The sequence below is a fragment of the Neoarius graeffei genome, chromosome 2 (genome assembly GCF_027579695.1).
Source record: "Neoarius graeffei isolate fNeoGra1 chromosome 2, fNeoGra1.pri, whole genome shotgun sequence".
Taxonomy (NCBI): Eukaryota; Metazoa; Chordata; class Actinopteri; order Siluriformes; family Ariidae; genus Neoarius; species Neoarius graeffei.
In genome coordinates this window covers 126,113,412-126,138,835 of record NC_083570.1, presented here as the reverse complement: position 1 = coordinate 126,138,835, position 25,424 = coordinate 126,113,412, and the positions used below count along the sequence as shown (strand labels likewise).

Here is a 25,424-nt window from a genome sequence, read left to right as displayed (position 1 = left end):
TGTGAATGTGATGTTTTTGAAAAAGTTAGATTATAAAATTCAGCTTAAAAAAAAAAATCAAGATGTTGACCAAAACAAAATATGTTCAACAAAATATTTGGTCATATTGTGTCTTAAATGTCAATTATTCAACATTAATTTCTCATTAATATTTACCAGAACATTTCTGGTTCATGTCTTTCCATTGGAACAAGTTCAAATCAATTACTTTTAATAGTGGATGCCCCTTTAATTATCGATATATTATGAAGCCAGTCCTGTGATAGATTGGTGGCGTGTCCAGGGTGAACCCCTCCTCTTGCTCGAAGTCAGCTGGGATTGGATCCAGCTTCCCCCACGACCCTGATGGAGAAGTGCTATAGATAATGGATGGATATTATTAAGCCTTTTATCATCATCTTTCAAGAAAGCAAGCTTGTGTGGATCTGGGCTGGATTTAGCCAGTCTTGACTGGGGATGCAGTCAAAATGTTCAGTGGGCATCTTTTACAATCATACTTTGCCGATAAAATATAATATTTGTATAATGAAGAATTGCACACTCTCTCCAATATGTTGTGTTTAAATTTTGTTCCTCGTGCAGTGAGATTGTTTGATGGGAGATTGTGCCTTAAATGATCGTGCGATCATGATTTTATTTTGCAAAGATCCTGCACACACAGAGTAATTCCTGTTTACACCACTGCCCACATCTGATGGGTTTCTGAATTGTTTTAGACGCCAGTATGACTTCCATCAAACACAGCACATGGACGTTGGCTTTCAGCAGAGTTTCAGCACAGAGATGTGTCCGTGCTGTACAGTCACGGTCTCTGGGCTACAGTGAGAATTCGAGACAGTGTGGAATGTAGAGGAGGAGAGAACTGCAGGCTCTTTCAACATTATTCTTTGCTTTAGGTTCATGGGGCTGAATGAAATGAGGCAGCAAGCCATATTTGGCTCACAGACCTTGAGTTTGACGCATGAGGTTTAATTTAATTCATGACTTAATGATGTTTTGTTGTTGTTTAAACTGTTTACTGGGGCAGGGCTGCAGACTGAGTCATGCATAATTAAACCCCTACTTCATTTCACACGGACTCACATTCCATTTGTAGATCACTGAATTCTGATTATTATTATTTTAAAATAAATAATTAGGTGCTGTTTAATAACGTCCCCTTTCTACACCGAGGGGTGGGGTGGAGTTATTACAAATAAAATCTGTAATCACAAGACTGGACTCGAGTCCTCCAGCCCTATAGAAGAGGAATCAAATACTAAAGCCATCACACACACTGCAGTTACACTACTTCACACAAAGCCCTCACATTATCCCACTGGACTGCAGATAAGACTGAATGAAATGGTTTTTTTTTTTTAAAGATGTTTTTTGGGCTTTTTTCACCTTTATTGGATAGGACAGTGAAGAGAGGAAATGAGCGGGAGAGAGACGGGGAGGGATCAGGAAATGACCTCGGGACAGAATCAAACCCGGGTCCCCGGATTTATGGTATGGCGCCTTAGCCAACTGAGCCATACTGATTTCTTTCAGTATATATATATATATATATATATATATATATATATGTGTGTGTGTGTGTGCACACCATTACACCTGAAACACCAAGGAATAATGTACAGCACGCAAATAAGTTCATATATATTTTGATACGAGATATAAATTTATTGAACTGTTGCAGAAATTTAAATACACAAACTAGTTTTATACAATAAAAATAAAAACACTATTTTTATTTCTTTGGAATGGATCTGACTGATAAATTGCACAGAGTACTGTAAGCAGTTTCATGCAGGTCACAAGTTGTTCCTAATAAAGTGCTCATTTCCAACATGGAACTGCAGGAACACGAGTCTTCATCATACACACACACACATGTTCATCAAATCCTGAAAAGAACAGAAAAACATCTGGATTAATCCCCACACACTGGACTGCAGTACTTCATGACCACCAGCATGTAATCATCTCTGCTCCAAGAGAAACATTATCATCATCTTCTGTTTATAATTTAATCCAACATTTATTCAGTCTTCTATAAGATCTGTGTTCTAACATTTAGCTCCAACAAACGAGAACTTCCACAAGATCTAACAGGAAAGTGAGCAGACGTTTCCCATCACATCACTGCTCTTATCCAATCCCAGGCTTTGGAGCTTTTTAAACAGTAACTCCCACTGCGGTGGGTTTGATCTCTTGTTCTACATGTAGATTTAAGTGCAGACTTTAAGAAGAAGCCGAGGTGAAGTTTACAGGAAGGACAGAAGACACGGTGTGGAGGTGGAGAGCAGGAAGGAGTGTCAGAGTGAGTCAAGTGGCTCCTTAAATCACATATTTGTGGCCGTGTGGCATTAAAGAGGATCATTTTACTGAGTTCTGAGGAGAGTCGAGAAGAAAGTGTGCTGCTGATCAGAAACAGGGAAAAGCCGAGATCATCTTATTCAGACAAAAGCAGCAGGATGAAGTCAGAGACAGCAGGGTGTCACAAGGAGACGAGATGCTCATTTACAATCACTCTCATGCACTCAGACGGGACATTTTGGAGACTCGGACTGACTCCCTGTCTTCTGCTTTCAGAGTCATTTTAAATCAACACTTTAATGATCATTGGTGTCTCTCTCCCTTCTCTAATGGATATTTATAACTCCCGCCTCACCCGCAAAGCCATCAGGATTGCAGGTGACCCCACCCACCCATCTCACAGCCTCTTCAGCCTGCTGCCGTCGGGGAGGAGACTGCGGAGTCTCTGGGCCAAAACCAGCAGGCTCAAGAACAGTTTCTTTCACCAGGCGGTCAGGAGGCTCAACTCCCTCCCTGTTCTGCCCCTCCTCCCCCCTCTGCCCCCTGCCACAGATTCTGCCCGCACCCCCCCCTGCCCACCCTTCAGCATCTGACATGTCACCCTCACAGTCCCCCTCCCCCCCAACACACACACCTCATCGTTCATTAACACACTGAACTCAGGGACCGCACATCTCACTTTACCTCGCTCATTTGCACTATTCCGCACTACCTCACCTTAACAGCTGCTAGTTTGTTTACACTACTTGTTTCATGTTTACCTGCTATCAGGGATTAGAATGGGACATTTAAAAAAACTCTGAAATGCCTGGCCGGTCTAGGGGGCATCTGCCCAATTCACAATCCCCCTTTCCCACACATACTATCTAATATATATGATTTCAAATTCAATGATGGTTTAAAACGTTTATAAACTTGTTGCAAGGATGGACGGCAGTGGAGCAGACAGAGAGCCGGAAAACTTCTTCCTCCAAAAATATATTTATTTTTTCTATTTTCAAAACTTTTCTTAAAATAGTGCAAATATTTACAGTGCACCAACCAAAGGTTCAAACTGCCAAAAAGAAAACTATACAAACAAAATCTCATATCATCTGTAGCTGCTTTATCCTTCTACAGGGTTGCAGGCAAGCTGGAGCCTATCCCAGCTGACTATGGGCGAAAGGCGGGGTACACCCTGGACAAGTCGCCAGGTCATCACAGGGCTGACACAGATACAGACAACCATTCACACTCACATTCACACCTACGCTCAATTTAGAGTCACCAGTTAACCTAACCTGCATGTCTTTGGACTGTGGGGGAAACCGGAGCACCCGGAGGAAACCCACGTGGACACGGGGAGAACATGCAAACTCCGCACAGAAAGGCCCTCGCCGGCCACGGGGCTCGAACCCGGACCTTCTTGCTGTGAGGCGACAGCGCTAACTACTACACCACCGTGCCGCCCCTACAAACAAAATAAGAAAACAAAAATAAAGAGGCTTCAAGTTTGCCAGACTAAATCAAAAAAGCCCCTGAACAAAACTATTAGTCAGCCAAACCGCAGCACCTTCAAACAAGACCCTCCAACCACAGCTGAGGCTCTGGAGCTACTGCAGAGCTTACATCCCTGCAGCCCCACCCACACTTGAGCCCAAATTGCAAAATTAATCAATCAACTAAATAACAACATCCTAAATACAAAATAACAATTTAAAGAAACAAACACAAAATATACAAACATCCAAAATAATTTTCATTAACCAAAAACCCTTCAGTGCACAGTAAACTACATGTTTCCCCAACACCAGTAAAACACCCCCGTTAAAATAGTCCGTTCTACCAAACACCCGCGGAACCCCTCCATAACAAGCCAATGGTACAGTCCCTCAGTTTCTCACAACAAACAGGAAGTGTGTGGAGTTCGCGTGACGAGTTACTGAAAACTGTTTTGTGTTATAAAAATGCTAGAACTAAATAAACTTGACGCTAGAAATAACCGGTTTGTACGTGTGTTTCCTAGACCAGAGACAATGCTTAACAGATGGGAGATGAAAATGCTTAGAGATGTGTGTTTTATATATGAGTGGAGCCAAACATGTTACTAGAATGCCGGTAGGCCTTTCCCTGCACTCGCAACAAATGCTGCTCTCGTTAGAAACTATGGCAAACGGTGGAGTATGAAATGCTTGAAAACCAGTAATACCCATACAGAAAACAGTAATGGAAATGAAGTGCAACTCACAGCGACAGGTCAGCCAAGATTTTTGAACGTTTCCGGCAGATTGCTGCCTGTGCGCTTGCGCGAGAGGTGCGTGCGCGCGTGTGCGCGCGCGCACGCGAGCGTCACGGCTCACTCCGTGACACACTAATATATCTATATATCGACGGGGGCGTCGTGGCTCAGGTGCATAAGGTGCCATACCATAAATCCGGGGACCCGGGTTCGATTCTGACCCGAGGTCATTTCCCGATCCCTCCCCGTCTCTCTCTCCCGCTCATTTCCTGTCTCTACGCTGTCCTATCCAAATAAAGGTGAAAAAAGCCCAAAAAATATCTTTAAAAAAAAAAAAAATCTATATATCGTGAGCGATAATGGAGGTAACCGTAACGATATTAGATTCCTCCTGACTCTATCTTTGACAATTTAAGTAAAACGTACCTGTGTGCTTTTTTGTTTTGATGTGCTCCTGGATGTTTCTAGCTCCTCTGTTTCCATAATTGATCATATCTGAGCACAGAATACACAGAACCTTTCCCGGCACGTCCACTTTTCGGATGTGTTCCGTCAGGCACGTCGTCACAGTCTGTGGCCCTATCTGCACGGTAACACTACTATCGAGCCATGCCCATCGGAAACAGTTCTTTATCCCGTTCGATTTATCGATTTCCCTGGCACAATCCTCATTTTTGCGGTCCAAAACTTTTGCCATTTTGGCAAAGTAACTTTGAAAACTAACCAAAATAACTAGAACTTAAGAAGTGATCAAAACCGTGTACGTGTAGCGTGTTTCTCCGTGAATTGTAGAAGTGAGATGAACCTAGCGCCAAAACGTTGCCGGAAATTGTCGTTAGCATAAATATTGAAGAAAGCAATGACGAATTCCGTTATCACAGCTGCAACTAATTTTGCGATGAGCGCTGCCAAAAGATGCTGGCAGGCGGGCGGTCCTGCCTGCTTGTGCCACCACAAGCCTCTTGCCGACCCCCCCCCCCAAAAAAAAAATTCTCAACGGATTTACACGTTTCACAAAAATGACATTTTCAGTGGGAAAAACTCGGAATTCCGCGGATCTGCGGAAAATTCTCATCCCTGTGCTATACCTCAAGTGCCCTTGACTGTTTGGTTATTTGAACCAATTTGTGTGTGTGTGTGTGTGTGTGTGTGTGTGTGTGTGTGTGTATATATATATATATATATATATATATATATATATATATGCATGAGTGTTTAGTCTACGTCTAGTTCCTATCTAGAGTGTTTATACTGTTTATATTGTTTGCTTTTTTCAATTATTCTATTTTTATTTATTGCATTGCCTGTTTGCACCGTGGGTCAGAGAGGACTGATATTTCATCTGTGCTGTATGTCGAGCATGTATAACATATTTGACAAAGTTGACTTGACCACTAAACAACATTAAAGGTAATTGTGAGAAGGAAAAAACCCACATCTGATTAAACAGAACACAGTGAAAATTTCTAAAACTGGTTTCATTTCATGGCCTGGTCATGTGATCTTTACTGAAATTAAACAAAAATGATAACGAGGTTAAAAGATTTTTCTTCTTCCCCAACATTGAACTAAAAAAGTCATTACTCACCCCAGTGTCTGTAGTTTGTAACGCTCATCATCCTTAAGAGCAGAGAGCAGATTCTTTCCTGAGTCTCCGATTTCATTCCCAAACAGATACAGTTCTCTCAGGTGTGAGGGGTTTGATCTCAGAGCTGAAGCGAGAGCAGCACAGCCTTCATCTGAGACACCACACCGCCGCAACCTGCAGAGACACAATGACACACTTCACTGTCTCAGTTTATGATCATCAAGATTCGCTTCACGTCTTTAAATTCGAGGTGTGTGTGTGTGTGTGTGTGTGTGTGTGTGTGTGTGAGAGAGAGAGAGTGAGAGAGAGAGAATATCGCTCCATAATCGTTCAGTCTGTAGAAGAATACCTGATTAGTGTTGGATGGAAATGATTTTCATTGGTTTTGTTAAACAGACTTTCTCTGTAATTTAGAACAGTTTTATTGTTCAGTGTTGTTTCTTCCAGTGGACACATGAACAGAGACTTTAGTGAGTTCTAGAGATTTCTGCAGCTGTTCTGCTCTCCTTTGCTTTCTCTTTCTCCTCCTTCAGTATTCCATGCTGTGCTCTTGGAGTGATTTTTGCAGGATGCCTCGATCTTAGGCAGAGGAGCAACAGCACTGAATCTGCTCTGTTTGGAGACAATTTATCTTCCTGTGGACCGAGTCACACACACTCGCTCTTTACAAACGCTGTTTTAGTCACGTTTTCCTGCTTCACACATCTCTACAAAATCTCTCTTTAATCAGAGTTCACATGAACAGCTCTTTCCTGAGAAGATCAGACGGTCAGTAATCAGACTGTGTGTGTATTTTATAGAACAGGGTCGGACTCTCATTAGCTTTTGGAGAAGTCGTTATCAGAGAGGGTCACACACTTTAAAACCCAGAGTGTGGATGTTTAAATGGTTTATTCAGGACTGACAAGAACAAGTGCGAGTGTGTTTTCTTTAGACAGAATGGGTTTGTCGACTCTTCTGACTTGGATGAAGATTAGACCATGTTTTATTATTAATGAACGCAGAAAACCAGGTCATGTCAAAGGCTTCAAAAATGTTTCTGCAAACACAAGTAGTGAAATATAGATTTTTAAATCACCTGTTATGTTCAAATTGGTGCATTTTTCAATGTATGGTAGTGTAGGAGTCATATTTAGGTTGCTGTATGACTTAGTATTTGTTGTTTCTATATGATTTAGTTTGGTAACCTGTAAAAGGAATTATGTTAGAATTATGTTAGATACTTACCTGATTGCCTTACCTGTCATGTGGTATGTAGCCACTCCCCTTGACGTGCCGGTGTGGCGCGTAACTGCAAGCTTTAATTAGTCCTTTGAATCAGGGGTAAGGTAGATGACGAGGCGGAATAGTTTTCCGACCGCAATAAGCCGAATGCATTGGAATAACCTACTAAACTAACAGAGCTTTACTTTAGTTTCCCTTTTTGATCCTTTGTTCGCGACCGTAAAGTAAACCGGAATTGTCTTAATGGAATAAACCACCATCTCATTTCATTGAACTTTCTGTGAGTGCTTAACTGGATTGTGTCGGGAACCTCATCAACCTCACGTGGCAATATCTGTTGCAAGGAATTGCTATTTCATGTAGAGTTTTAATTTCAGAAAATAATTCTTCTTCTTTACAGTTCTCTGTGTGTGTGTGTGTGTGTGTGTGTGTGTGTGTGTGTGTGTGTGTTTTCCCATGGATTGGTGATGTTTGTGAACCTGATGTTAATCATATCTGTAGAATAAAACAGAGCGTAGTGGTCGTGGCCTGTGATCTCCTCTCACACACCTATTGATCCTGTTCTCCACTTTAGCTCTGGGTTACTGTATGAATGGAACGGAGTCAGTGGGTTTACTCACAGACAGTCTGTATTTATGACTAAATGTGGAATAGGAGATGATTTTAGTGAAAGCACTACTGAGGAAAACTGCATGGGTTTAATCCTGCTGATCCACTGAGCTGCTTCTGTAACGTAGATCTGGCAACCCTGTTCAGAGCAGCGAGACGGAGACGTCCTGAGAGAATATTTACTACTTTATTCTTTTATTACTATATTATTCGGGGCCCATGGAGCAAAACTGTAGGAACCCTGTTGGTTTTCTTATAATAATAATAATAATAATAATAATAATCATCTCCTAAAAGTATGTGGACAGAAAACTGTAACTCACACAGGCACCAAACTTGGTTTATCGGGACCTTTCACATGGCGTAATCCTAACTGTGGATTTGTTTATGTGGCCATGTTTAAGCTTTGCGTTTGACGAGCGGCACAAGTGTACACGAGTGATTGTGAGCCCAATTCAGTAAACATCTACAGATAAACTTATAGAAGTTACACAGCGAAATTTCTCCTCTGCATTTAACACCCATCTGAAGCAGCGAACACATGCACACAAGTGAACAAATCAGCGAGCGAGCACGCACACATGCACACTCTCACGCGCGCAGGAAAAAAAAAAATATGGGTAAATTAAGAAAGAAAACAACTTTATTCATCACACCATGCTAACAGCACCCGGGGAGCAGTTGGGAGTTCGGTGCCTCGCTCAAGGCCGTCCCATATTAACCTACCGCATGTCTTTGGACTGTGGGGGAAACCAGAGCACCCGAAGGAAACCCACGCAGACACTGGGAGAACATGCAAACCCCACACAGAAAAGCCCTCGCTGGCCACAGGGCTCGAACCCACAACCTTCTTGCTGTGAGGCGACCGTGCTAACCACTACACCACCGTGCCGATTACATGGCTCTGTGATGCCTGCATATTTCAGCTTTTGGATGGAGCGCAATCTGCTGGTAGAATCTAAATGTTTGATCGTTTCAGAGAGATAGTACTGACTGCAGTCATCTCGATTTTCATTATTAACCATCGCGTTTTGTCCACAGGGGGCGCTAAAACTGAAATATTGTAATATCTTAAAGGTAGAGTGCCTTTAGCCACATGGCCCTAAATTCTCCGCTATTTTTTCCTGCTTCACCATGACCCAATTCAAGATACCTTCACATGGTGGGCTTTCCCCATTCACGCAAGGCATTGTGGGATACTAATTTGAAACAGGAGAGAAAAATGGAGGACGTGAGTGTGCAAATGAAACGTGAAAGACCGACTACAGTAACGGAAAGCAAGAAGAAAAGACGTTAATGTTATATACGAAGGAAAGGAAACGCAGGACCAAACTAATAAATATGGGCGCTCAGCGAGCACCTCGGTGTGATCAGCTGTTCGTTTAGAGACAGAATGACGGAACTGTCAGTGCACGCTCAAAGGGAAACCTGTAGATGGCAGTAATGCAACACTGTGGATGCCAGCTGCTGTAAAACCCAAAAGAAGAAGAAGGTAAACCTGCGCATGCGCACACGGACTTCCTCTGTCTGCTTGACTGCGCCAAGCAAGCGATTTCATGCACATTATTTGCTTTAATCCCCTCAAATTAAATAACTTCCCAGCCCCAGAATGGCCTGATATTTTGTGAGATATTACAGAAATAAACAGATATCACAATCACCACATTTCAGACGGAACTAAATTTCACCGATTTTATGAAATCGAAAGGCCGTCTCGCTTTAAGAACCTCTTAAGTAAGAAATTTAAAATCGGGTGTGGTCTCACTTGGCCCCTTATTGCTTGGATCCCAATGATCGCTGCTTGCGGCTATATTTATTACTATATTACATTGTTTGAATTATTCAAAAATCGACAGAAAGACGGTTACTATGGACGGCTCCATTTATTTTTCTTTAATTTTTTTTTAATTTAAAAAAAATTGGCTTTTAATCAATTCTTTGGCATTAACGTCTCATTTTAGTTTTCAAATTTTGTATTCCCGAGATCATTTCCACCATGTCACTGCTGCTCACACAGAGGGCAGTTAGTTTGAGTCTCAGGTGCAGTTTGTGGGATTCGTTACAGTGTTGTAGTAAATTTCACAGTGAGTTCAGACACATCGCAGTCGGATCAAGTCCCGTTTTGTGCTGCAGCTTCTCACATACGTCCATCTGACCCAAAGACTCTGTGACAAATCATCAGTGTGCAGTGAACAGAAACAATCTTCCTCCTCAGGACACTGATGATGAAGCTAAAACCTCTGCTTCAGTCTCACTATTAGAGAATGGGTCTTACTGAGGAGCAGGTCATGTGACTCTCAGAGAGATGATCTTACCTCAGTGTCTCCAGTTTACAGTGAGGATTCTCCAGTCCAGCACAGAGACGCTTCACTCCTGAGTCTCCCAGATTATTACGGGTCAGATTCAGGTCTCTCAGGTGTGAGGGGTTTGATCTCAGAGCTGAACTCAGAGCAGCACAGCCTTCATCTGAGACACCACAATCACGCAATCTGCAGAGACACAATGACACACACTTCATCAACAGATTTAATACTGACTTTAAAGATGATGAGTGTAGTGGTCTAACAAAGTCAAAACACTTTGGATGCTGTTTGTTACGCGCTTATCTCCAGAGGTGGACAGTAATGAAGTACATTTACTTGAGTTCTGTACTGAAGTCCACTTTTTGAGTGTCGGTACTTTACTTAAGTATTTTTTTTGGAAACTTATGACTTTAACTTCACTACATTTGAAAGACAAATATCGTACTTTTTACTCCACTACATTTCTATCAGGGTCCTCGTTACTCGTTACTATGAAGCGGCTTTGAAAGTGGATGTTTTTTTCATTTCTTTTCTAAAACGTGATTGTTTATTCGCAGGTGACACTGAGACAGTCTATCAGTAATCACGAGGGTCACATCACAGCCGTAGACTGGATAAAATCAAGTTCAGTGATTTCTCCACAGCATTATTTGAAGACGATCAGTTGATGGCAGAATGGAAGGAGGCGGTTCTTCTGGGAAATGAACGCACCCATGGCCATACTGAGAACCCATCTTTCAGTTTTCTGAAAGGAATAAAGAGTTGTTTCGTTTTAAATGTTTCCTTTTTTACCTAAAACGAACCACATCACGGCCTACAAAAACCGAATAGGCCGATAAATATAATATTTAATTGCAATTAGTTGCCAATACGAGTCATGATATAAGGTTAATAAAACCGAAAATGTAACTGAATAACACGTTAAGACATAAAGCAAGTTTAAAAATGACTTCAGTTCTCCTTTAAGTCTAATTGTTCAAGCATAGCTTTGAAGCGGTTTAAATTAATAAATAAATAAATTAGTGCTGTCAAGCGATTAAAATATTTAATCGCGATTAATGTCGCGACTGTCATAGTTAACTCGCAGTTAATCGCACATTTTTGTCACATGAAAAACCATTGTAATTCTCTTATTAGCATAAAAAAGTGAATGGGCTTGCTCACCGTTCGAGCTACGGGGGTACTCGGGGGATCCGAGATCCCCTGAAACAGACATGAGATCCCTTGAAACATGATTTGGGAAATGTTGGGGGGTCTCTAAAATATTGGCAAAATGATGTTTATTGACATAGCAATCGTGTGTAACGGGAAGCATTTGCATATCCGAAGTGAGCACGCGATGGAGATCCGCGCTCTGAGACAAGCGCAAGCACCCCCCCAAGGGAAAAAAAAGGGACCCCCCGAAAATATCGGCATAGTTCGAACACTGGTTGTACCAATGTTTTTTTTTTTTTAATTGCAGAGCACAACACGTCTTGTCACAGCCACTGCAAAGTGGGGCTGGAGCCGCCGATGGGAAAACGATCGGAGCACCGTGGCTCTTCAGGGGAGGACAGAGGACTCTGGCTGTGCAGGGCGTGGCATCATGTCACAGAGCGTTAATCTTGCGATAAAAAAATTATCACCATTAAAATTGAGTCAAGTTAACGCGTTAATAACGCGACATTTTTGACAGCACTAAAATAAATAAATAAATAAATAAAACCCCACAACTACTGGTCTCCAGCATCTTCCATTGTCTAACAGACTTGCCTGAGCACACGGAAGGCACCATCTTCTACCTGAACAGGTGACCTAAGGCTCCGTCAAAAAAGTTCCAAGCTAAGTGCCAGTAAATCGAAAGCAAAAAATATGAATCTCTAAACCAAAGCAAGTTTAAATTAAAGTTTGGCTCCTACAATGAGTGTGGAAAAGTAACTTTATTATTCAGAACCAGGGCTTTACATTAGCACCCGCCCACCCGCCAAATGTGGGTAAAATTGGGCTTTGGTGGGTAATGACTTTAGTCCCACTAGCCACTTTGGCGGGTGGTTTATTCTGTGGTATGACGATATATTTTAATTGTAGTTTTCTCTGAAGGCATCGGATATAATAAACGCATTGCAGTGTAATATTACACGCCTACAACTCCCATGAGCACCTGCATAAACATTCTGACATGTTAGAATTGTTTAGAACGTTCGTTAATGTCTCAGATAAAATCAGTGATACGGTAACCTGCGGTTAATGAACGAAGCAACAAAGTTGCTGACGACTGACAAGCGCACTATGTGGCGGCGTATAGCTGAGTTTCAAACCCTGCTGCTCAGGGAAAAAGGGGCAGAGATGATCAGGGCCGGAGCAGCATTTTAAAATCACCGAGGTCCGTGATGCGCAAACCGCGCGCCGAAACATTTCCGCCATATTTCAGTGAGAGGGTGAATTACACATCACACAAGAGATCTATTCCTGAAATTACTTTTAATAGTGTTCAGGCCTAGACATTAAGCATTTACCACTGGTGGCCCATTGGGCCAGTGGAATTGAAAAGTTACTGGCCCAAATGGAAAATGTGGTGGCTCGAATGCGTGCAGTACCTGCATTCAGGCCACCACATTTCATACAGTTCATAATACACTATGTCATTGATTTTTGGCTAGAAAAGTAGACTTTAGGGGTACATGTTGTTGCCGAGCGCAGCGAGGCTGAAAATTTTTGCAGAATATCCCCAAGCCACATCATTGTAGAAGGCAATAATCTCCTCATCTCCGTACAAAGTAGTGTCACTTTTTCATGACCCTCCCATAAATTCATAGCCCCCCTTCCCCATAAATAATGACTGCCCCCTAAAATTAAAAAGAGCCTTCTCAAGATTATCACAACTTATATTTTGATTTTGTACCTGAAAACAATACTGACAAAAGACAGTAACTCGGTCCAAATTACCAGCAATGGACTCAAAAACAGTCAAATCAAATTGAAATAAATATATAAAACGTTTTGCTTCTGAAAATGTGCACTGCACTGAAATAGCAATAAAGTCAATTTAAGGTTTATAGTTTAGTGCAATAGCTTTCCTCTTCCACACTCTCGTCTAAAATGGCAGGGCTCTACGTTAACTTTTGAAACCGCTTGTCCTGTCGGGCAAGTTGAAAGGAAATTTACTTGTCCGAATGTGAAGTTGACTTGTCCGAAGAAATATTTGAGAAAAACCCCCCCACAAAACTATTTGTAACCCAATCTTTATGGCATTTGTTTCCAAATTCACAACATATGCATAATATCTATGAATCAAAAGTAATCAATACTTGATATACTGAGGCAAAAGTTCAAAAATATAGTAAAACAGACTGATTGATACCATAATTCACCAATTATTCTGCTGAAGTTCAGAAGCAATATATCCCAATAGAATAGAAATTATGAACATAAAATTTTAAGAACAAAATAAGTATACTATGAGATCCAGAAACACTAACCATTATATATACACAGATCAGCATGCTGCAGTTCAGCAACAAATATCACAAAAACTAACATCATAAAATTTATGACTTGAGATATCACTAGTTTGGACAAGAGAAACAAATAACAACAATGCTACAAATAAAAACAACTGATAACAAAATTGACTGATTAATACTGTAAATCACTGATTATTATACACTGAAATCTAGTTATCAAATGACAAGATAATATATCTTATGAAAACCTCCACACCTCTACTGACTCACAGATGAATGGATACAAATAAAAGTTTCTATTCATCTTCATCTTCATCTTTGTGAATTTTTCAGCCCTTGAGTTCTGCTCCATCAATTGGACTCCATCAATCATTAATTTATTTTGAGAAATTGAAAAACAGAAAATTAAAATTATATATATTTTCATTTTTAAATTAATTCTGAATATATATCCTCCACTGATTAATTGTTGTTGTCTAATTATTCAGTGTGGCTCCTGTATGGTATTTAATGGTCAAAAAAAGATAATTTCAAATAATCCATAATTATATCTAAATTATAGAGCCCTGTTTCAAATCCCTAAGCTCCCATTACTAATTAGTTAATTAATACAGCCGGTAACCTAATTAGCAGCCCTTTGACAGCTTGGTATTTCATAGATAACTTTCCCCACTCCTACCTCACTCCGTCAATCCACACGCACGCAGGCACACATTCCAAACCCAGCACACCCCGCCACATGCTCGGCTATATAATGAACACCATCGACAACAATTCAGAGATTTGGAATTTACCACACTCATCTCATTATCTCTAGCCGCTTTATCCTGTCCGACAGGGTCGCAGGCAAGCTGGATCCTATCCCAGCTGACTACGGGCGAAAGGCGGGGTACACCCTAGACAAGTCGCCAGGTCATCACAGGGCTGACACATAGACACAGACAACCATTCACACTCACATTCACACCTACGCTCAATTTAGAGTCACCAGTTAACCTAACCTGCATGTCTTTGGACTGTGGGGGAAACCGGAGCACCCGGAGGAAACCCACGCGGACACGGGGAGAACATGCAAACTCTGCACAGAAAGACCCTCGCCGGCCCCGGGGCTCGAACCCAGGACCTTCTTGCTGTGAGGCAACAGCGCTAACCACTACACCACCGTGCCGCCCCTGGAGAGCGCCATTTGTTCCTTATTTTTCTCTCCCTTTCTCCATCTCACTCGTCTTTTTCCTCAACTTTCTCCGGCTCAGTCGTCTGTATCTCTCCCTTTGTTTTCTACATGTATCGCTATCTTTCTTTTTCTTTCTACCGTCTTTTCATGTGTAACTTGCCTCTAACTCTCTCATCTGTCTGCACTGTAGAGTCGCAATTACCGCCTGGAATGCTGCAGACTTGATTGGCTGAGTGGTATCACGTGGAATGGCTTAACTCGCATGTAATTAGTCTGTGCGTTTCCTCATCCACTAAACCACTACCGTAAAGACTACAAAAGCTGCGCCGGAATAAAATAGAAGCGACCCGTCAGGTTTTAAGTCATAACCTTCTGTTTTGGTTGCAGGTTCGGGTCCGTATGGGACAGCTTCTGGGTCCGGACCCGGACCGTCTGTTAGTGACCTCTGCTCTGTAGGATAGGATTCTGCCTTCAACAGCCAATGTGGAATGTTCTTTTGAAAGCCAAATCAATGGAAAAAAAAGAAAATTCATCAACTTAAAATCCGGCATGCTGACCGTTTTGGGTTTTTTTTTTAACTTATTTTTTATTGGGTTTTCAATGACAGCATTCCAGTATGTACACTTTTCTCTATCCAGCTGTAGATGACAATTGTACACATGATATCCAAATTAAGATAACAAGCAAATAAGACAAACAAAACAAAAACAAATATCCACTCCCAATTAAATACATTAAATATATTAAATCAAATATACATATTCAGACATTCATATCCACAAGCACACATACAAATAAGCAGTCAGGAACCCACAGAACTTACACTAAAACACTAAGGCACTGTGTGGATTATGTAAAAGAGGTGGTAAGGGGGGGGGGCTAACCAGTCTTATTGTATTAATAAAAGGTACAACAGGACTCCACCGCTTAGTAAAGATGGGCTTTTGGAGCCTTAATAAATATGTAATGTGCTCCATCTGATAGAGGTCCCAAACCTTCTGGATCCATGTGTTATATGAAGGGGGGGTTGGTTTCAACCATCTAATAGTTATGCACTTCAGTGCAGCTGTAAGTAATATATTTAAGAGATATTTCTTGGACCTCCCATTCAATCCTTTAGGAATTACTCCTAATAGAGCCACAGTAGGATCTTGAGGTATGTCCTGTTGGAAAACCTCTTTAAGAGAATCAAAAACCTCTCCCCAGAATGTCTTTAGTTTCAGACATAACCAGAATATATGGGTATGATTGGCGGTATGTGCCCCACAATTCCTCCAGCATGAGCTGGAATGTGCCTGGTTCATTCTAGATACTATTTCTGGAGTCCTGAAAAATCTAACAATTATTTTCCACTTAAACTCCCTCCATGTATTTGAACTTGTGACCAGGTGTGCCTCACTACACGCCTCCTCCCAGACTTCCTGTGATATAACCATATCCATTTCTGCCTCCCACCTCTGCTTCATTTGTAAGGAGTTTTGTGTATTCATGGATAAAAATATATTGTAGAATCTACTAATCATTTTTCCATCTCTATTTCCTGTTTGTATTTCTATTAGGAACTGTTCGATAGGAGAAGTTTTTATGAGTTTTCCCCATTCCTTGTGCCCTGTCAGAAATGTTTTAAGTTGCAAATATCGGTAGAAATCTGTCTTAGGGAGACCATAATCATTTCTCAACTGCTCGAATGTTCTTAGATTACCAAAACTGAATAACTGGTGCAGATATACCAAGCCATACCCTGACCACCTTCTAAAGCCGATGTCCAAATTATTAGGTGTGAAGCTCTTCATAGATCCAATGCTGATTAATGGTGATATTTGTGTCAGTAATCCAAAAGTTGACTGTATTTTAATCCAAATTTTAAGAGTGTTCTTAGTCCAAGTTGCCATTTCCTTTATGGGAACATCCAGGAAGGGTAGGTCTTGCAGAGACTTTAGCGAGCATAGATCTTTTTCTATGTTAAGCCAACGTGTACCTATTGTTCTGAAGCCGCGCTATCATCGGTTTCATTTGTGCAGCCCAGAAATAATATTTTAGATGATTGGGAAGTTTAAGGCCACCATTTGATTTAGATAACTAAGGTTTTAAGTCGAATTCTAGGGCGCTTTTTTGCCATATAAATCTTGACAACATTTTCTCCAAATTATCGAATGTAGATTTTGGAATTTCTATAGGTAACATTTGAAACAAGTAAAAAGTAATCTGGGCAGAATGTTCATGCAGATACTTTCAACGTGCCCTAGCAGAGACGGGGAGCATAGACCACCGTTCTAGATCGTTATTAATGCTCCAAATTATTTTACTATAATTAGCATCAAACAGATTCTGCAGAGACGGGGGAATGTACAGTGGGGCAAAAAAAGTATTTAGTCAGCCACCAATTGTGCAAGTTCTCCCACTTAAAAAGATGAGAGAGGCCTGTAATTTTCATCATAGGTACACTTCAACTATGAGAGACAGAATGGGGGGAAAGAATCCAGGAAATCACATTGTAGAATTTTTAATGAATTAATTGGTAAATTCCTCGGTAAAATAAGTATATGGTCACCTACAAACAAGCAAGATTTCTGGCTCTCACAGACCTGTAACAACTTCTTTAAGAGGCTCCTCTGTCCTCCACTCGTTACCTGTATTAATGGCACCTGTTTGAACTCGTTATCAGTATAAAAGACACCTGTCCACAACCTCAAACAGTCACACTCCAAACTCCACTATGGCCAAGACCAAAGAGCTGTCAAAGGACACCAGAAACAAAATTGTAGACCTGCACCAGGCTGGGAAGACTGAATCTGCAATAGGTAAGCAGCTTGGTGTGAAGAAATCAACTATGCGAGCAATTATTAGAAAATGGAAGACATACAAGACCACTGATAATCTCCCTCGATCTGGGGCTCCACGGAAGATCTCACCCCGTGGGGTCAAAATGATCACAAGAACGGTGAGCAAAAATCCCAGAACCACATGGGGGGACCTAGTGAATGACCTGCAGAGAGCTGGGACCAAAGTAACAAAAGCTACCATCAGTAACACACTACGCCGCCGGGGACTCAAATCCTGCAGTGCCAGACGTGTCCCCCTGCTTAAGCCAGTACATGTCCAGGCCCGTCTGAAGTTTGCTAGAGAGCATTTGGATGATCCAGAAGAGGATTGGGAGAATGTCATATGGTCAGATGAAACCAAAATAGAACTTTTTGGTAAAAACTCAACTTGTCGTGTTTGGAGGAGAAAGAATGCTGCGTTGCATCCAAAGAACACCATACCTACTGTGAAGCATGGGGGTGGAAACATCATGCTTTGGGGCTGTTTTTCTGCAAAGGGACCAGGACAACTGATCCGTGTAAAGGAAAGAATGAATGGGGCCATGTATCGTGAGATTTTGAGTGAAAACCTCCTTCCATCAGCAAGGGCATTGAAGATGAAACGTGGCTGGGTCTTTCAGCATGACAATGATCCCAAACACACTGCCTGGGCAACGAAGGAGTGGCTTCGTAAGAAGCATTTCAAGGTCCTGGAGTGGCCTAGCCAGTCTCCAGATCTCAACCCCATAGAAAATCTTTGGAGGGAGGTGAAAGTCCGTGTTGCCCAGCGACAGCCCCAAAACATCACTGCTCTAGAGGAGATCTGCATGGAGGAATGGGCCAAAATACCAGCAACAGTGTGTGAAAACCTTGTGAAGACTTACAGAAAACGTTTGACCTCTGTCATTGCCAACAAAGGGTATATAACAAAGTATTGAGATGAACTTTCGTTATTGACCAAATACTTATTTTCCACCATAATTTGCAAATAAATTCTTTAAAAATCAGACAATGTGATTTTTCTGGATTTTTTTTTTCTCATTTTGTCTCTCATAGTTGAAGTGTACCTATGATGAAAATTACAGGCCTCTCATCTTTTTAAGTGGGAGAACTTGCACAATTGGTGACCGACTAAATACTTTTTTGCCCCACTATATATACCTAGATATTTAATACCTTCCATGAGCCATCTAAAACCACTCTGAAGCTTTACACTATGTGGGATCATGCCATTTATATCCATAGCCATAGTTTTCTCCACATTTACCTTGTATCCTGAATAAAACCCAAACTTGGAAATTTGTCTTTTTAAATGTGGGATCGTTAATGCAAGTTTTGTCAAATACAGAATTACATCATCAGCATAAAGCGATAATTTGTGTTCCTCTCCATTAATTACAATTCCTTTTACATCATCATCTCTGATGAGTTGGGCCAACGGTTCGATACGAATAGCAAATAGTAAAGGTGATAAAGAACAGCCTTGTCTGCATCCACGTTCAGATCTACAGCCATTAACTTTGACAGCAGCCTGTGGTGACGAGTACAATGTTTGTATCCAAGTTATAAGGTTAGGGCCGAATCTAAATCGCTTTAATGTTTGAAATAAATACTGCCATGATACACGGCCGAATGCCTTTTGGGCATCTAAGGATATAATGACTGATTCTAATTTCTTATCTTGCTGATGGGATATTATATTTAGTAAGCGGCGTACATTATCTCTGTAATATCTCCCAGTGATGAATCCAGTCTGGTCAGGGCGGATTATCTGAGTGATGATCTGATTAACTCGCCTGGCCAAGACTGCCGTTAATATACGCAAGTCCCCAGTCAGCAGTGATATTGGTCTGTAGGATTGACATTCAGTGGGATCTTTACCCTCCTTATGGATCACCACTATAGTTGCCTCATTCCAGGATGGTGCCATAATTTTTGATTCAAGTGCATGACAGTATGCCTTTAGTAACAACAGTGATAGCAAATCTTTGAATGTCCTGCAAAATTCATTAATATATCCATCTGGACCTGGGCTTTTGTTTTTGAGAGATTAAATCACCTGCTTGATCTCCCATTCTTCAATTGGCCTATCTAACTCTTCTGCTGCGGACTCTGTCAATTCAGGCAATTTTATGTGGTCTAGAAACTCTGCAAGTTTCGTATCATCCGAGCAAGTGTCTGTATTCTTATCTAAGCCTTTATAAAACTCTGCAAAGGATTCTGCTATTCTATCAGGTTTTGTAGCAAAGGTATCCTGTAACTTTACTCTCTGTACCGTGTTGGATGCTTGCTGTTTTCTTAAACTAAATGCTAATAATCTACTCGCTCTATTGCCATATTCATAGTATCGCTGACTGGTAAATCTCAGTGTTCCCTCAACTTTGTCTGATAGTAAACTATTAAGTTCTCTACGAGCTGCATTCAAATTATTTAGGATACTGATTGATGCCGAGTTTTAGTGTTTTTGTTCAAGCTCTTTTATTTTATCCTCCAATTCTCTCTGTTTAGATTCTTTGTTTTTTCCTGGCGCATGAGAATGAAATAATTCAGCCCCTGATGTATGCGTTGGCACAATCCCACAGTATCAGTGGTGATGTTTCAGGCGAGGTATTGGTATTTAAAAAATCCTTAAACTCTGCTGTGATGAAGGAGACAAATTCTTTATCATTCAGAAGAGATGCATTAAGCCTCCACTGCTTGGAAGTTGGTCTGTGGCCTATATTCCACATAAGCGCGATGGGTGCATGGTCTGAGATTGTAATAGGTAATATCTCAATATCTACTATCCTATAAGACTCACTCTTAGGTGTAAAAAAAAATAATCAATCCTTGAATAGGACATACGTCTACTTGAGTAGAAAGTAAAATCTTTACTTCTTGGAAATTTGCTCCTCCATACGTCCACAAGACCTGACTCTGTAGATAGATGTTTAAGCATTCTGCTCATTTTAGACAAGGGGACTTTCGAGGCAGGTTGCCGATCCATTAACTGTGACATCACACAAAGTCTCCTCCCATCAACAATAGACCAGTGCTATACTGTAATATTATATCAAACAGTATTCTGATAAAGCCTGGCTCGTCTTCATTGGGTGCATATACGTTTAAAAGGGATACCTCTCTGCCATCAATTAGCCCGTTGACCAGAACACATCTTCCTTCAGTGTCTTTGTGCACCAGCGTTTGTGTGAAGTTGATTTGTCTAAGTATAGACACCCGTTACTTCTTCCGGAGTGGTGTGAGGAGTAATATACTTTGTCTGCCCATGACTTTAACTTTTCATGTTCCTCATCAGGTAAGTGGGTTTCCTGCAGATATGCTATCTGACAGTTAACCTGTTTCAACTGCCGCAAAATTTTCTCTCTCTTAATAGGATTATGAAGACCCTTAACGTTGTAGCTTATGACTTTTAGTGTGTCCGTTATCTATAATATGAAATATATATCTTAGTCTTCAGACATGGGGCAACCAGGAGGAGAAATGAGAAGCAAAGGCGAACACTTTGCACATAACCTGTCAGCATTATTGCATGGATCACGGAATCGGTAATATTGGTTGCAGTGTTTCCGCTATGTACAATTGGCTGCGGCGGGCCGCCGCACCTTGATTTTTGCCGCCGCACCTTCAGGAATTCCTGAAGGGGGGCCGTGGCCCAGGTAACTTTTTGAAAATTATTTTTGAAAATTATTTAAAAAATAGGCTAAACCAATATTTTTTGAAGTTGAGCGAACTCGAGCCTGGCATGAACCGCTCCGACGCGCTATAATGACACCAATCTATCACCAGCCAATCAAGAGACTTAATCAAACGCATCCCCCGCCCACCAATCTATCACCAGCCAATCAGGAGACTTAATCAAACGCATCTCCCGCCCACTTGTGTCCGCGTCTGAGACATTGAATTTTCACAGAAGGAGGGAAGAAGTTGACTGAGGTAAGACTGTGTGATAAATTAACGAACGAATAAGAGAGGAATTTCAACATATAGGGCTTAAGTTTGTTACCGTTAAATAAGCATTGCTTGTACAGTAGCGTTATGTCGTTACAACGTTGACCCACTTTTAACATGCCGAGTACCGACTGTAGCCGCTAACATGCTAATTAGCTTGCTGTCAAAAGTGCAAAGACCTTAAATTGCTCTGTATAAATTAGAAAATGGCGCAACTTCCTCTGGAGCCGTCAACTCAACTTGTCTTGAGTTTTGAGCCGATCACAGCAGGGCAGCACTGTGGCCGGAGGTAAAACAGGATAGTTTTAGTTTGTTTAAATTACAGAAATGAGTAACCCAATGACTGTCTCATATACTCTTCATATACTCACACTGAAAAAAAAAAACCCAAAAAAACCAAAAAAACCCCATTCATTTCTATGGAATTAATTGGAAAAAAAGCACTTTTTCAACGTTTTTCAAACATCCGCTGCTCTGGCATGCTTTCACCTAGAGACATGATTCAAACTCTAAAACGTAGGAAAACTTCTCCTCTGTGGATCTGGCATTCAACTTTTCTGCTAGGTTTTACACTTTCGGATCAGGCCCGGTTCAAACGCCATGTGGTTTCTGGGAGAAAATCCGGCTTTTGAATGGGTGTCTATTGCGTTACACACCAGTGAGGGTCATTAAGCTTAGAGTGCAGACAGTTTGAAAAAAAAGCTCAAACTTTCTCGCTTAAACCGTGTTTTCAGCCACAAATTTCACTCTACAGACATGATTTTCTCAAAAGTAGTAGGAAAACTTGTCCTGATTCACACAATGTGTCTACCTAAACGATAGGATTTACGGTTTTTGAATGACAAGCCTCAAAGTGAGGAGAGCACAGGTGAGCGGCCTCATTGACTCCCAGTATAAACGTTGCTGAAAAGTCACTTGTTTTTAACTCCCTGTAGCGTCCTCATTTTTAACAATACAAACAAAAAAATGCATCATTTTATTCAGGAGACCCTTCTAGCGCTCACTGTGAAAGAATTTTGTGAATAGCTGCTTTCGTTGTCGAGTTATTTGTGATTGTTCGAGGCCTACTCCTTAGCAAAACAGCAGACACCTGACAAAATCTTGTGTGTGAGGCCTGTCACCATGCTTACTGGCTTCAGTAAGCGAGCACAGAGGGGAGGGGGGCAGCTGTCTCAAGCACACACATAAATCATGGCATTGTAGCTTCATAGCAGGTCACACAACCGTACGTCGCACACAGACAAACAATATATCAAAACGTGCGGTTCGATCGGACTCACTATGCTATTACTTTCCTCTACAGAATACGATTTTTTCGCGACGTAGTCGCGAAAAAATCGTCCAAAAAAACCCCATTCATTTCTATGGAATTAATTGGAAAAAAAAGCACTTTTTCAACGTTTTTAAATCGCTCTAGTGTCGTTATTTTTAAGACTACAAACAAAAAAATACATCATTTTATTCAGGAGACCCTTCTAGCGCTCACTGTGAAAGAATTTTGTGAATAGCTGCTTTCGTTGTCCAGTTATTTGTGATTGTTCGAGGCCTACTCCTTAGCAAAACAGCAGACACCTGACATAATCTTGTGTGTGTGTCTTAACTCTCCTGTTCAGGCCCGTCACCATGCCGATTGGGGCCAGTGACGGGGCAGAGGGAAAAGCTGTCTCAAGCACACACACAAATCATGCTCAAAATTTCAAACTTAAACTGTTTTCAGCCACAAATTTCACACTACAGACATAATTTTCTCAAAAGTAGTAGTCACACTTGTCCCAAAAAAACCCCATTCATTTCTATGGAATTAATTGGAAAAAAAAAGCACTTTTTCAAACATCCGCTGCTCTAAGAAACTGAGAAGAGGGCAGCCGACAGGCCTCACCTTAGCCGCCCACTTTATTAGGAACACTTCTGTTCGTACATACAAACTACAAACACTCTTCTTAGAGTTTATTTTATTTTTAAAAGGGACAGTGCACAAATTAAACATTATCCTTGTGGTAAGGACAGATGTCTGTCCCAGGTTAAAGCAGTACATGCTAATTTCCGCCTGTAGTCACTTTGTTTATACTGTTGAATAGCTCTTCTTCATGACGGCTGCTGTCTCAAGCACACACACAATCATTGCATTGAAACATCATTGCGGGTCACACATTCACGGCCAGCGAACATGCGTGAGCGAATTGCTTCGCGCACTGCATCCTCTCACAATTTCCCCCGGGGAATTGTCCGGTGAAATATGAAGCGAGTGGGCGAAATAAAAATAAAATTAAACAAATGCTCTGATGGTAAAATACTCACGAAAACAGTTTATCACAGCAACGGGTGACTAATAGCATTAGAACGACAAGATCGCGCTGTTTCACCAGATATGCGGACGGTAGCCTATGTGACTAAAACTCCGCGATCAATTTAACCGAGATGAATATTCATCAGCGTGCAGTTAGGTGAATCGGGCGAGAGTAAGAGCAGATGTTTTTGCATGAGAAACAGGAGGTGTGTTGCGTGAGGGCATGAGAGGGCAGTCATACGCGTGTCTCACGCTCACTGCATAACAGTCGGCAGCCCTGCTCAAGAGGGATGCGACCCAGAAAAAATGAACAAGGGAATAAACCCAGTAGGCCTACAGTAAATTTGTGTCCTGTATTGTCCTTGTCAGCAGGGCTAGCTCTGGCTGCACGTCTTTTATCAGGCAAACCAGTAAACAGAGAGGCTAAATAAACGATTGAATTACAGTCGATTGAACATCTACAATGCACAGAAAAAAAGATTTGACCAGGAGTAACTACTTCTGATGGCTAAATACTTCGAATGATTTTGTTTGCCCCTCACATCAATCAGTGAAATATATAAATCAAACCCACCTCCACAGAGTCGTTGTCCAAGTTGGCACATCGCAGGGTAACAAGCTCACGGCATCTTGAGTACAACTGTGCAAAGTTTTCCCCCTCTTGAATTTCGACACACCTGTCAAAGATTTTACGCTTCTGTTCGCTGAATATCCTAACAATCACAAACATAGGCTTTGCAGGATTCCCCTCCACAGGCAGGTTTCTTCCACAAGTCTGTATCTAAAGTGAAAGGGGCGATTTGATTGGTTTTCGACGTCACGTGACCTCAACCTGCAGTCTTCAGTATTTTGATTTCAATTTCAATTTTTTTTTTTATTTTTCATTTTCTTCAAGCGGCGATTCCGAGAACCAACTGATCGAATTGGTGTGGCCTAAGTTCAACTTAAATGTTGGAAATATAACATTTGTACCTTCCAGGTGTAGTAATGAGTAAGTAAGCAAAGTAATAAAATTACATTAACTTATGTAGTAGTGAACTAACTTAAGTACAAAATACAATATACAACTGAGATCTTGGAGCAGCAAATGAATTACTGCTGGGATATAACAGGTGATATTTATGTACTAGCCTTAATAATGGTAGTATAGTGTTCACCTTACTGTTATCCATACGTGTATGGATACATTCAGACCTGAGGCTCTCTGAATGGGATAAGCTTCTTCTGGACAAACTCCATGGCCTTCATAGGATCCAGAAACTCCTTGTCCTCATCCTTATATGAAACGCGGAGTCTAGCAGGATAAAGCAGACCATAACGGACTCCTCTCCGTCCCCGGAGCGTCTTCCTTACATCCGTAAATGCAGCTCTGGCCTTGGCCACGGCAGAGGAGTAGTCCGGAAATATGGCAATCCGGTTTCCATTGTAGATCAGCGGAGCTCTCTCCCGCGCTCTCCGTAGGATCTCCGTGGCGTCTCCGTCATGGTACAGCTTGGCGATGATCACTCGTGGCTTCTCCCGGTCTCCT

The 25,424-nt window shown here is 41.4% G+C and overlaps 2 protein-coding genes across 3 annotated transcripts in view; both read right to left on the bottom strand.

The window, feature by feature from the left end:
* Positions 1–25,424, bottom strand: part of LOC132882261 (NACHT, LRR and PYD domains-containing protein 12-like) — a 292,932-nt gene that overhangs the window by 64,565 nt on the left and 202,943 nt on the right. The window contains exons 11-12 of one of the 2 annotated variants that reach the window (XM_060915538.1): positions 10,256–10,429; positions 6,108–6,281 (exon numbers count right to left, since the gene is read on the bottom strand). In XM_060915538.1, the coding sequence (XP_060771521.1) occupies positions 6,108–6,281; positions 10,256–10,429 (348 nt within the window). The remainder of the gene's footprint in view (positions 1–6,107; positions 6,282–10,255; positions 10,430–25,424) is intronic. The other variant, XM_060915539.1, reaches the window with a different exon arrangement.
* Positions 1–25,424, bottom strand: part of LOC132882266 (uncharacterized) — a 247,947-nt gene that overhangs the window by 154,304 nt on the left and 68,219 nt on the right. The window lies entirely within an intron of this gene.